The sequence below is a fragment of the Pleurodeles waltl genome, chromosome 7 (genome assembly GCF_031143425.1).
Source record: "Pleurodeles waltl isolate 20211129_DDA chromosome 7, aPleWal1.hap1.20221129, whole genome shotgun sequence".
Taxonomy (NCBI): domain Eukaryota; kingdom Metazoa; phylum Chordata; class Amphibia; order Caudata; family Salamandridae; genus Pleurodeles; species Pleurodeles waltl.
The window spans coordinates 530,922,913-530,937,284 of record NC_090446.1 but is presented as its reverse complement, the minus strand read 5'-3'; the positions used below and the strand labels follow the sequence as shown (position 1 = coordinate 530,937,284).

At 45.3% G+C, this 14,372-nt stretch overlaps 1 protein-coding gene across 1 annotated transcript in view; it reads right to left on the bottom strand.

The window, feature by feature from the left end:
* The window catches only part of LOC138247274 (zinc-binding protein A33-like), a 117,940-nt gene extending 104,073 nt beyond the window's left edge, over positions 1 to 13,867 (bottom strand). The window contains exons 1-2 of the mRNA XM_069201995.1: positions 13,618 to 13,867; positions 2,874 to 3,271 (exon numbers count right to left, since the gene is read on the bottom strand). Of these exons, the coding sequence (XP_069058096.1) occupies positions 2,874 to 3,271; positions 13,618 to 13,660 (441 nt within the window). The 5' untranslated portion in view covers positions 13,661 to 13,867. The remainder of the gene's footprint in view (positions 1 to 2,873; positions 3,272 to 13,617) is intronic.
* Positions 13,868 to 14,372: the final 505 nt, after the last annotated feature.

Genomic DNA, 14,372 nt, shown 5'->3' with positions numbered 1-14,372 from the left:
GACATTTCAATTCAGCACACACTGACCACTACGTTTTCGGCTTGAAAACTGTAAATGAGGCAGATAAAAAGGCCCTTTAATTATATTGAATGTGCCTACTGTAGCAGTTGCTTAGACAAAAGTCTTTAGACCTGGATAAGGGATATAATAGTCTGGTAAATGCTGCACGTATTCAGTTCCCACAAGAGTTTATTTTAAAAAGTTAATTAATTTAAGAGACATCGTTAATCACATTTGTGTGCTTTAATACAGTAAATAACTAAGTAACAATTGTTTGCTTAAACCTGGTTTATTTGGTGACCAGTAACATTATACAAAATGTATAGGTGCTTTAATTTAAGTGTGGCTGAGTGCGCGCAAGTTGGCTTTGTAATGTAGAAAAACAACTATAAAATAACCGTCTCCAAGAGGGCTGTGTTCCACTACTGAGTTTAACAAAGTGACGCTCTGGGGGAGGAAGGGGTTGTCTGTGTGCCCTTTTATGGATCAGATTGAACTGGATGCCTCTCTCGCACTTATTCATACATCAAAATGATAAGCGCTGCATCCCATAACAAGATAACTCCACCTCTGTGGTATTCAAGCATGACAAAACACTTCCCACACAGGATCAAAACATACACAACACTTCCAACCAAATGCCCTACACGGTGTAGCATGCTACCCATATAGGAAAGCACTTCAGGGCCCCACATAGGGGTGGTAAGCATAATAATTGTTGCAATAGAATACTACCCGTGTGCATGAGACGGGTGTCTGTGCCACCAGGTAAAATTCTGATGGTGTGCATGTATCAAGTTTACAGAAACATGCACACCATTGGTGGCATCTGTTTAATTCCATACTGGCATACTAGTGTTTAGCTTGGCGGACTACCCTGGATTGGCAGGTGGAGGGCAGAGGCTACAAGCAGATCATCTAAAAGGTGCGGGATTATTCTCATTCCCAAATTCAGCCAAACACTTGACAGCACACTGTCTACTTGTAGATGGCATGCCCCCGTGGACGAATTGATGCCATCTTTTAAGCTGAGATTAGGCAGCAGTACGGGCGCTATAACAGAACTAAAAATATGTAACATTAGTTCAGGGAGAACGGCGCAAGAAAGTTTATTTGCATGAATTACTATTCTTTTGTCCGTCATATTAGACATAATTTTGGCTTGTATTTTAAAGAGAATTTCAACTGTAAAATGTAAGTGCAAACTGTATCTGATATGTGCTGCTTGCACATGAAATGCTTCCATCAATAAATGTTACAGACCAGTGGCTGTTCCTCTGCTATGGAAGAGGAGCGTCGCCCCCTGCCAGCAACAACAGCTGCAAATTCTTTAACAACGAAATGATAATAAAGTAAGTTTTATAATTTCATTGTTAAGGGGCAAGGCACTGGGGATGACAAGCACTGAAGGGAGTGCACTGTGCACTCCCCTCAGTGCACATGTGTGTTTGCTCAGCCAGCTCAAGCCTGCCAAACACACAGGCGCACTGTGCTCTCTCTCCTGCACAGCAAAAGCAGGCCACAGGCTCCCAGTCTGCCTGGGAACGCCCATGCTGAGTGCTCCCAGCCAATCCTAATGCTGCTCTGAGCAAGGTCAAGATTGGCTGCAGGCGAGGCTGGGAGCTTGTGCCTCCCTGCTGCAGAGCAGACAGAGGCGCAGCATGGTGTTGAGGTAAGTTTTTTTTTTTTTTTTTTAATAAAATTATTAATATCCCCCAGTATGCTCTGCCCCACCCCCTGTAAGCCCCATGAGCCACAACTGTTACAGACAAGAGGCAACTTCATTGAATGCCGGTTCTTTAAAACATTGCTAAATCCAACTCAGCCCGATTCATTATGCCAGTTTGCCGTGTGTGTGTGTTTTTTTTTTCCATTATGTAGCCATTGCAAGGTAATGTCTTCAGCTGCACTCTTTCCATGGAGTCCAGGTCTGAAAGCTCATCATGGAGATGGAGCATGGGGGTAAGAAAAATGAGGACAGAGATAAGGAGTGGGAGAAGTGGAAAGGGTTTTGGAGGCATGGTGGGAAAGAAGAGAAAGATGAAGAGGAAATAAAGGCGAGAATGGAGCTAGAAAAATAAAGTAAGTTTGGGTAATCCAAGGGACAGATAGGCGACTTTGTATCTAGTCACTGGTTCAAGTAATGTTTTTGCTTTCCTTTCCATTCTGGTACTTGTAATTTTGTAATTACATTTCAAACAATAAAACTAAAAGGAAACAGCACTGGATGAGCTACTTCTCTAAGAGCAATTTTAAAATCTCCACACATCAATGCCCTTAAGTTTGGCCTTTCCTTTAACCTGGCTACATATATTCTGCAGTAGGGAAGTGTATGGTAACTGTGGAAACAAGACCGTGCGCTGACTAATGGGAGCCTACCTACAAACTCCACTGGCCCTTTGGCCAGACTCACTGCAAGTCTCCACTCTTAGCCTTACTGGCCCTACAGAAAGGCCGATGGCCCAAGAGACCCCACTCTGTTCTCTCTGCCCTACTAGGTCCATAGGCTACATTACGGACTCTTCGAGGCAAAGAGATTTACTGGTTGTGACCAAAACCATCACAATCTTGGATCAAAGCATGGAGGTCACACAAGAGACTGCCGGTAACACTAGCAATAAAGAAAATAGTTCGGGAGGACTTGTATCACCAACAAACATCCTAGTCTTGTCTGAAAAGCTCGGAGTTTGAAGCACCAGCCTTCTGTGCGCCCTCCACACAGGCGTGACATTATCCAACAGCACAGTAGCAAACAGGAAGCAACATTATTAGACTGTAAATCCATCGCACCACAATACAAAGGAACCTCATTAGAATAGTAAGAAATTTAGTGGGACACAAACTATTGCTCTTCGCGGTAATAAGACCCTTACCTTATATATATCATGGGCTTCTTGTAACAGCAGGAAGCTGTGATTGCAGTGCTTAAGTGCATCTTGGCATACTATGCAAGCTAAGTCTCCGTCATCCTTACAGAAGAAAATCAGTTTCTCATCGTGGGCCTTGCACAAACCCTTGTTGTTCCTCACCGGGCTTCGTACTGAGAATTCTCCCCTCACTTTCTTCACCAGGTTGGCCAGCGTCAAGCTAGCAGTGTATCCACCTCGCAAGAACTCTGTTCTACAGAATGGACATGAGACGTACAGTTTGCGGCCGCAGACACGGTCAATACAGGTTCTACAGAAGGGGTGCCCACACGGTAGAATCACTGGTCTTTCAAATAGCTCCAGGCAAACTGAGCAAGTCAGCTCATCTGTGAGGTCTCCAGTGGCTGCAACAAGAAACAAACATGCGTGAAAGGAAAGGAGTGGCAAAACAAGTACACACCACTGAATACAGTACTCCTAGAAAGTTTTAATTACATAAAGTCATGATCCAGATTAAAATGTTCTTCGGAAAAGAGAAAGAGGAGACTGACGCAGAAATGGATGTAAACTTTAAAATTGTATTTTAGGGGACACCAAGGTAGAGACTTGGAAGGGATTTTATATGAATGAGGCTTATTAAGCATTAAGACTAAAGGCACTTTGCAGTAACAATTGAACGGATATCTGAAATGTTGATCTGTATAGTTTGTAAGGATGTTGTCTGAAGAGCTTGCAGTTGGGGTAAAGCAGGCTGCAAGGAGAACGGCTTCAATGAGTTCTTCCTGCGGTTAAGTGGCGATCGTATCATTTTACGCATTAAAACACATCACCTGTCACCAAGCCTTAACAGTAGGTAATTCCAAAAGCACGTGACAACTATACATTTCACAATGCCATTTAAGAAAAGCCACCATCATCATCTGTATGTTAAAAGTACACTAAATAAATAGCTCATAGAATCCCTTTAGAAGCAATAGTAAATTAAATATTTCATGCAAGTTGCTCTCACATCAACTGGGAAAACTCTGACCACCCCTTCTTACAAAACTGCTTAAGCTTAGTGATGTTTGAGAGCATTAGTTTATCCACAGCTATTAAGGTCCTGTCACAGCATCTCAAGTGTGTTGAGGTCTCAACTGTAATTTGGCCACTCCAAAATGGGGATTTATTTTTTAGCCATTCAGACATATTTACTGCCATAGGTTTCCAGCGGTCTTGTGATCTAGCCAGGTGGTATTGTGCAAACCTAATCTGTGGAGCCAATCTTCTGGAGAAAACTGAATTTCTACTGGTTATCCTTGCACGAAAGAAACAATTGTTCAGTCTTCTCCTAATGGGGGAATCATGACCTTAGTGTACTGAATTGACAAATGCCTGTAGACCCCTAGATAGATCTTTGGGTTTCTCTTTTCACGAGAAGGACCTAGGGATGAGGCACGGGAAGGAAGGACACGTGTGCCGGTTTCCTCCATCCCCAGGACTCGGTCTTATTACAGGAGGTGGTGCTGGTGCTGATGCTTCTGTAATACAAATAGTGCAGCACCACATACAGTGCCGGTGCCACCGAAGAGGGAGCTTCCTCGTTTTCATGAAGGTGAGACCACATGTACGAGGAAAACATTACCAGTATGCTGTATTATGGACATGGGCAAAAAGGTAGTGTGTGTGTTTTTTGTGGAAGACATGAGCATGAACACTGGTCATGGTTGGCTTTATGGAGATGGATGTAAACAACACAAAGTGTGGCTATAGTGACAATGACATGGAGGATGAGATGTGGAAAGCAAGAATGGCGATTATGTATTGGAGACAAAGCGGAAATGGTGAGGCCCAAGACCAGAAATAGCAAACGGTAACATACTATGGAAATCGTTTTGAAGCATTATAGATGGACAGCACAGATCACAGATTAACAGCAGTGGAAGTGAAGAGGTAGGCAGGGTGGTGTAGCAAAGCCTGCGGTACAGTTGGCCCCAGGTATAAGCTTGATTGTCAGTGTTGAGGGAATTAGAGATCAGTGTTTAAGAGTAGGGAGCATAGAATAGACATAGCAGGTGAAGACATGCCGTGGATTTTAAGGGGGGTAGGGAATTAAAACCTATAGTGCCTGACAAGGAAGTGGATTCAGTGGGCTGTAAAAAGCTATTGACAGTTTGTTGTCACAACGGTAGGCGGAGATAATAGGAGGCATAGATAAAAAGCATACTGGTGAGGTAAGACGAAAAGGAAGAGGGCAGGGTAAGCAATTAAAGAGAATGAGGTTGACAGTGTGGTAAATTTAAAAAAAGTTGAAATATGGGCCTTGCCATGCCACTTCGGGTGAATCTATCAAACAAAAAAAAGTGAAGAGGGGAATTTTGTTTTGTTAGGCAGGAATTACAAAATATAAAAAGAATGCAGCCAGTAGATAGGGGGCAGCTACTTCAATGAAGGTGGAGAGATTAAGTCACCTGCTGTGGGGGGAGGGGTGCAGTGGCGGGCGGCAGCTTTAGGAGGGAGGGGGGTGGGCAGGAGACACAGACACGCACGCACATCCATTAACAACACTCATACCATTCAAACATGCACGCACCAAACATTCATTTTAAAAGATCGCACACACATTAACAACATAACACTCAAACATGCACGCGCGCACCAAACATTCAATTTAAAACCTCATACACACACACCTTCAGCCTCAGAGGTCCCAGAAGGGTTGGGACTGCTGTCTTCCCTCACTGGCTAACCTTAGGTCAGCCAATGAGGGAAGGCAGCAGTCCCAGCCTCCTCAGAATGGGACGGGGGTCAGTGAGACTGCTGACCCCACCCCATTCTGTGACGAAGTGTCACTGATTGAGACTCGCCCTGGGCACTTCAGGGCCTAAACTGAAGCGCCCAGTGTAGGAGGCTGGCCTGGTTTGTAGTGGTACCAAGGGGTACTTACACTCTGCACCAGGTCCAGTTATCCCTTATTAGTGTAGAAGAGGTGTCTAGCAGCTTAGGCTGAACTACTAGGAGACATGTAAAGCTCCTACTATACCACTGGTGTCACATGCACAATATCACAAGAAAACACAATACACAGATATACTAAAAATAAAGGCACTTTATTTTTATGACAATATGGCAAAAGTATCTCAGTGAGTACCCTCAGTATGAGGATGCCAAATATACACAAGATATATGTACACAATACCAAAATTATGCAGTAATAGCAATAGAAAGCAATGCAAGCAATGTACAGTCACAATAGATTGCAATGAGAGCACATAGGTATAGGGGCAACACAAATCATATACTCCAAAAGTGGAATGCGAATAACGTATGGACCCCAAATCTATGTGAGCCTGTAGAGGGTCGCTGGGACTGTAAGAAAACAGTGAGGGTTAGAAAAATAGCCCACCCCAAGACCCTGAAAAGTGGGTGCAAAGTGCACCTAAGTTCCCCCAGAGAGCACAGAAGTCGTGATAGGGGAATTCTGCAAGGAAGACCAACACCAGCAATGCAACAACGATGGATTTCCAGACGAGAGTACCTGTGGAACAAGGGGACCAAGTCCAAGAGTCACGATCAAGTCGGGAGTGGGCAGATGCCCAGGAAATGCCAGCTGAGGGTGCAAAGAAGCTGCCACTGGATGGTAGAAGCTGTGGATTCTGCAAGAACGAAGAGGACTAGGAACTTCCCCTTTGGAGGATGGAAGTCCCACGTCGTGAAGAATCTTGCAGAGGTGTTTCCGTGCAGAAAGACCGCAAACAAGCCTTGCTAGCTTCAAGGGTCGCGGTTAGGGTTTTTGGATGCTGCTGTGGCCCAGGAGGGACCAGGATGTCGCAAATTGCGCGAGGAGACAGAGGGGGTGCCCAGCAAGACAAGAAGCCCACTCAGAAGCAGGCAGCACCCGAAAGAAGTGCCAGAACAGGCACTATGAAGAAGAGTGAACCGGAGCTCACCCGAAGTCACAAAAGAAGGTCCCACGATGCCGAAGGACAACTCAGGAGGTTGTGCACTGCAGGTTAGAGTGTCGTGCTTGGCTGTGCACAAAGGAAATCCTGGAAGAGTGCACAGGAGCCGGAGCAGCTGCAAATCACGCGGTATATAGCAATGCAGTCTAACGTGGGGAGGCAAGGACTTACCTCCACCAAACTTGGACTGAAGAGTCACTGGACTGTGGGAGTCACTTGGACAGAGTTGCTGAGTTCCAGGGACCACGCTTGTCGTGCTGAGAGGGGACCCAGAGGACCGGTGATGCAGTCTTTTGGTGCCTTCGGTTGCAGGGGGAAGATTCCGTCGACCCACGGGAGATTTCTTCGGAGCTTCTAGTGCAGAGAGGAGGCAGACTACCCCCACAGCATGCACCACCAGGAAAGCAGTCGAGAAGGCGGCTGGATCAGCGTTACAAGGTTGCAGTAGTCGTCTCTGCTACTTTGTTGCGGTTTTGCAGGCATCCAGAGCAGTCAGCGGTCGATTCCTTGGCAGAAGGTGAAGAGAGATGCAGAGGAACTCTGATGAGCTCTTGCATTCGTTATCTAAAGAATTCCCCAAAGCAGACACCCTAAATAGCCAGAAAAGGAGGTTTGGCTACTTAGGAAGGAGGATAGGCTAGCAACACAGGTAAGAGCCTATCAGAAGGAGTCCGACGTCACCTGCTGGCACTGGCCACTCAGAGCAGTCCAGTGTGCCAGCAGCACCTCTGTTTCCAAGACGGCAGAGGTCTGGAGCACACTGGGAGCAGCTCTGGGCACCTCCCAGGGGAGGTGCAGGTCAGGGAGTGGTCACTCCCCTTTGTCCAGTTTCACGCCAGAGCAGGGCTGGGGGATCCCTGAACCGGTGTAGACTGGCTTATGCAGAGATGGGCACCATCTGTGCCCATCAAAGCATTTCCAGAGGCTGGGGGAGGCTACTCCTCCCCAGCCCCTACACCTTTTTCCAAAGGGAGAGGGTGTAACACCCTCTCTCTGTGGAAGTCCTTTGTTCTGCCTTCCTGGGCCAAGCCTGCCTGGACCCCAGGAGGGCAGAAACCTGTCTGAGGGGTTGGCAGCAGCAGCAGCTGCAGTGAAACCCCGGGAAAGGTAGTTTGGCGGTACCCGGGTCTCTGCTAGAGACTCGGGGGATCATGGAATTGTCTCCCCAATGCCAGAATGGCATTGGGGTGACAGTTCCATGATCTTAGACATGTTACATGGCCATGTGCGGAGTTACCATTGTGACGCTGTACATAGGTAGTGACCTATGTGCAGTGCACGCGTGTAATGGTGTCCCGCACTCACAAAGTCCGGGGAATTTGCCCTGAACTATGTGGGGGCACCTTAGCTAGTGCCAGGGTGCCCACACACTAAGTAACTTTGCACCTAACCTTTACCAGGTAAAGGTTAGACATATAGATGACTTATAAGTTACTTAAGTGCAGTGTAAAATGGCTGTGAAATAACGTGGACGTTATTTCACTCAGGCTGCAGTGGCAGGCCTGTGTAAGAATTGTCAGAGCTCCCTATGGGTGGCAAAAGAATTGCTGCAGCCCATAGGGATCTCCTGGAACCCCAATACCCTGGGTACCTCAGTACCATATACTTGGGAATTATAAGGGTGTTCCAGTAAGCCAATGTAAATTGGTAAATTGGTCACTAGCCTGTTAGTGACAATTTAGAAAGAAATGAGAGCATAACCACTGAGGTTCTGATTAGCAGAGCCTCAGTGAGACAGTTAGTCACTACACAGGTAACACATTCAGGCACACTTATGAGCACTGGGGCCCTGGTGAACAGGGTCCCAGTGACACATACGACTAAAACAACAAATACAGTGAAAAATGGGGGTAACATGCCAGGCAAGATGGTACTTTCCTACGGTCACTAGCCGGTTAGTGACAATTTGTAAAGAGAGAGCATAACCACTGAGGTTCTGGTTAGCAGAGCCTCAGTGAGACAGTTAGGCATCACACAGGGAACACATATATATAGGCCACAAACTTATGAGCACTGGGGTCCTGACTAGCAGGGTCCCAGTGACACATAAACATAGGGTTTTCACTATGAGCACTGGACCCTGGCTGGCAGGCTCCCAGTGAGACAGTGAAAACACCCTGACATACACTCACAAACAGGCCAAAAGTGGGGGTAACAAGGCTAGAAAGAGGCTACTTTCTCACACCCAGGGAGAGTGTCAATTGGCGACGCTTACCTCATCACCCAGGGGAGGGCCTCGAGGCACCTTTGCTGAGCCGAGGAGGTCACGCCCATAGGAGCTGTGACCTCCTCAGTCCAGCAAAGCTCAGCTCAGGCAGCCAGGAGTCTGCGCAAATCACGCATGTCTGCTCCTGGCTGCCTGAGCTGAAAATGGAGTGTCTGTCAGGCTGACAGACACTCTTCATGAGGGGGTAAAAGGTGTGGGGGGGGAGGCCCACCCCTCCGTCATAAAGGACAGGCCGCCACTGGAGGGGTGTATGGACCAAGAGGCACGTAAGACACGGGAATGGAGATTCAAGGAGAGGTTCAGTAAGAGTTTGCAGAGGTAGCACAACATCTGAAGTCTGGTTGAACATCCAGAAGGGGTGAGGGACAAATTACTTAAGAGGGAGTGGGGGTAGAATGTGAATGACAGGCCCTTTTGCATCACTGGCATTTACCTAATCAGACACCGGTGCCTTAGAGTGGTTCCCAAAAGAATTCAGTGAGTATAGCCATTTTCACTATTTGTCATGGACAGAAGGAAGTTTAGCTAGTGATTTAATTGCCCTGGGGAGATATTGGTGCACTATGCACTCCCTAACCCGGCCAATGGCACCATCTATTTTGGGAAAGATGGCAAAATGTGATATGAAGTTCACATTTTGCTTATCTCTTGTCCACCCGAGTAATTTCTATTAAGAGTGGCATTATATGTAGATAAAGTGTTGCCCATTGGGAAGTTCAATTTCACGTTCCTTCCTTGAGTTAATGTACCTGGTTTCATCAATGGGCTTTCACTGAGCAAATATTTATGCTAATGTGATATTTTGTGGACTTCCGTTTTGTAGGATGACTAGGTTTGGGCGAATAATGAATTTCTGCTGCAGTTTCAGGATACTATGTCACTGTCGGCAGTGCCTATGGCTCTCAAAACTAGAGAAATCAGCCAAGTCCCAACATATTTTGGAACAGAGTTGGACACTAAAACTGGAAGCAAGGTTGCCGGCACAGAAGGTACAGGATTTACTGCAAGTGCTGGACTAGGCGTTAAAGAAAAAAAAAAAGTTTCTAGATAGGGAAAGTGCAAATGTTGGGACAAATGAATGCTGCTTTTATAGAAGGTTAGGATTTCCCATGGCAGCAGCACTGTTGCTGCAACAAAAAGTACACTTGGGTGTGGCAATAAGATGATTTCAGAATGTGTATACCATTTTTGAAGCACTGTAATGGAGTCACAATGTTGATGGATGACAAAACGCTTTGGAAGGTGTAAATCTGTTCAGATGCTGCAAGTGCAAGACGTTTTGGGACTGAAGACACCAGATGTGGCTGGACAGGGGAGCAGTATTGCTTTTGTGGAGTTTTTTTTTTTTACCATTAGTAGTAGTGGTGGTGGTGAGGGGCAAAATGTTGGCAAATGGCAGGACAGCGATTAATGTTGACAACCAGGTTGCTGTGGCACTATTAAATTGCCAAGAAGTCAATGATGAGTGTTAAGATTGCTGCAGGTTTTCATGTTTGAATTTCAATTTAATGCTTAGCAGGGGTGTGACAAGCCACTGAAGTGTGTGTTGGGGGACCGAGGGGGGGGCAACCCTTCAGGACCCCGATACCAGCCATTTGCTGGGGCACCATTCTATCAAAGGTCAATAAATGTTTGTTAGATTTCAAGTATAGGGTACCCTTTTCATATTCTGTTGGGGGCCCTGTCATTATGCATTCCCCACTAATGCTTAGTGCTAGACATGCCAGGTGTTGAAAATAGCCTTGCAGATGCTTTGCCTTGTTCACAGTGGCAGCAGGTCCATGGTTTACTGATTGTTGCAGTGGTAAAGAAGATACAGATGTCAAAAGGAGCTACGGGCACTAAGGGAGTGAGGGCTTTTAAAGTAAATAGGAAATTCCTTGACTGCGTCAGCCAAGCAGTGTTAGAGAAAAGTTCGGTATGAGTTTTCCAGCAGTAGGACAGTGAGAAATGAATGCATTTTTGGCAAACTGACTTAGTACATTTATTAGGCTGCAGATTTATGCCGTCTTCTCAGCAGAAACCAGGGCAGGAAACTTGCAGAAATTAAGTTTTGATAGGAAATGTTTCTGAGACGCTGATACAGCAGTTGAGAAGGTGGGAGTAGAATGGTAGCAGATGGGGCTAAAGATATTGGGGAGAAAGAAGAAGTAAGAGACATCTAAGGATATGCTGACTGATCTAGGAGCACTATGGGAAGTGTGTTCGACAGATGGCTGCTGCAGCAATTCAATGTACAGCTGTTCTTTGGGGGCTTTCAGAATGTTAGAACTGAAAAGTAAAGTAAATAGGCTTAGGAGTCTGCTCAGGAAAGAGGTACAAGTGAAAGAAGATAAAGTAATGCTCTTGCTTCAAAAGGCTGAACTGCAGGGACTATTAGGTGCTGGGGCGAAATGACCTGGTATAGTTATGCGGTCTGGGTTTAAATTAGAACATGAAGAGCAATTTATGGCAAATTAGGAGTCTGGGCTGCACATAATGCAGGTAAAGAAAAGAGCTTGGAGAAAGGCAAGGAAGCCAGGGATAAGAGAAAGATGGTAAACAAATGAATAGGTTTTTGTCTAATGGAAGATACCGGAAGATCTCACAAGGTGGGCATAACATGTTACTGGCAGATGAGGTTAAAATGGTATTCATTACCTATGAAGGGTAGCTGAAGGAATTGGAGGATGTGATTAGTTTGTAAAAGGTCAGTGCCGGGGACCTAAGTTTTGCTCAGAAGTGCACAGCCGTGCTATCCAATAAATGATGCCAAATACCCAGGCTCTTATTGTGATTCCACCTTATGCCTCATCCACCACAAGACTCTCTCCGCCCCTTTATTTCACTCCCTAACGTTCTTTTTAATCAACACTTTTTCTTTATCACTGTTTTTCCGTCTCTCTACCTTTCGACTTTTGCTCTCTTGCTCTAGGCCAAAGTCTGAGGAAAAATATATGCTTGTCCCCAAAAAGAAGTTCCAATGGGTCCCACCTGCAACCACTAGCTCAAATTAGGCACAGACTGTAAAACACCCTTGTGAGGGAACTAAGGGAGAAGCTATGGTGCACAAGGTGATGGATGAACTGTTTTTAAATAGGTTGCAATCACAGAGGTTAAATGGGAGGGGCGGGGCAAAACGAAAAACAGAATATGATTTCTCTGGTGGCAGGAATAAAGAAATGCATTTGTAAAAGCAGAAGCGGGCTGGGGTATCACGAGTTAAATTATGCCAGGTTTTGGGAGGAGAGGGAAGGGGGGGGCAGCGGTGAAGTAATGGATGGAATATGGTGGGTGGTAAGAAAGGTGAAGTAAAGAACATCTTAGAAGCCCAATATTACCCCCGTCGTCCAAACTAAGGGAGGCAGCAGTTGACGACGCTGACAGATTTCTATACAAACTCAAGTAGAGGACGAGTGCTCTTTTCTGCAACTAATGCAGCCCATGACAAAAAAAAACACAAATACTTAGATTACGATTAAACCGAGTTAAACAAAATTAGCAAATCGGGATTGCGAGAAAATTCGCACCTCACCCACACACCTTATAACTGTGAGCGAAAAGGCAAGAGGTACCACAAAACTAGAAACGTAACATAAGTTGCAGAGAGTAAAGGCGAGCGAGTAAGCACAAATTTCAGAGAGCTCAAATTAGTATTAACTATAATTAAAAGCAGAATCGTAGCCCCGTTAAACGTTCAAATGCAATAAAGTGTTTTAAACAAGGGAGGGTATACTTGTCTGACCCGAAGGAAAACGGCTGGAGAATTGGCAACTATGTTGGGAGCTTTGAAGTTGCAAAGAGGAAAGCTCATGTGTTCTGTGAAAACTGGAATAACGAGTAAAGAAAGAGGCAGCAAACACGTGGGGTTGGGAAATAAAAAAAAAGGTATCAGTGAGAACAGTAGAAACACCCAAAAATTAAGTAGGTGGCAGCGGAAACCGAAGGTGGCAAGAAACAGTCCCAAGAAAAAAACTATACCATAATGCTTTAGACCTTTTTATAAACACCCTCAACCCGTTTTGCCCCATTCAGTTACTGCTATGGCCAATTAAGTACACCCAAAAAAATATAACGGTCCCACTTACTACCAAACCTACTGCACCATTTAAAACCCCTCATGAATCGGCAAGTTACTCTAAACTTCCTTAAAACGGCCAAGAACACAAATGCGGAACCCACGGAGAGACTTACTTATTCATACGTTTTTATGTAGTGCGGCCTTAGCCAGATGCGTTGGAGCGCTTTACTCTAGAGCGAAGAACAGCCTCACATGAGAAATTCAGAATAGCAGGTTAGTTGGTCACAATAATTATGGCCACCACCGTTACTCATGGTAAGAGTTGCATGTTCATTACAGAATGAGACAATTTGAAGCTATCTATTCGCGTTAAATAAATGTTACCCATTTAGAGGTGAAGCCGGTCGTACTAGTTCATGAGGGAAACATTTAAAAGTCAGAATCACGCCTTTAAGTGTTTGTTATTGCATTTATATTTATACAGCGCTTACTATACTTGACAAGGCGTCGAAAGTATGAGGGCGTATGCAAAGTGGGAGCCTGGTGGGTTCCCCGTGTTCTTCTTAGCTCTGATGTTCTTACCCGTTTCTGTAGACTCAACACGGGACAGATCAAGGGAGTCCATGGAACAAAAGCGCACTGAGTTCAACGCAAGAAAGATAAAGCGTGCAAGTAAAAAAGAACTGCGATACAGCAGTTAACAAAGAATGCACGGACTCACTGCAGCACCATTAGCAAAAGGTGCAGCGCGCTTTTCTTATCAGTTTAAAGGGCGCAGGTGATGGGAATTACGTGCCCGCGTGAAAAGAAGCCCTACTAATGAAATACGCCGGAAAGAAGCCCGAGTGCCCTTAGGAAAAAAGACAAAGCAGGAAATGATGACGACTACCCGCATGGACGTAATTTAAGTACCGCCATCGCTCGCACCTGCGACCCCCTGGCCTCAGAAGTGGCAACATCAGTGCCAAGAGTATACAAGGGCAGCCCGTTCTTGTGGACATTGCTTGGGGCTCCACTGCCTTGTTTTCAATCAGATTTTTTTATTACACAAATAGTGAATAATACATTGTTCACTATTAGTGTAATGAAAATGGAGTACTGTTAGCTGGAATATGATCCTCCTTGGTAACTGAAGTAAGTAAAAAAACTCTTTTGAGTGTATTTTGTGTGCATGCTTGCGAGTGAGAGTGTGCTTATTTAAAAGAGAGTGTGTGTATGAGTGAATATGTGTTTGTGTAAGCATATGTGTGTGTGAGTAAAAGTAAACATGAAATAGCGTATGATGTCACTTCCGGTATCAGTAGCATTTTGGTGAATCCATGACTACCCGCAAAAGA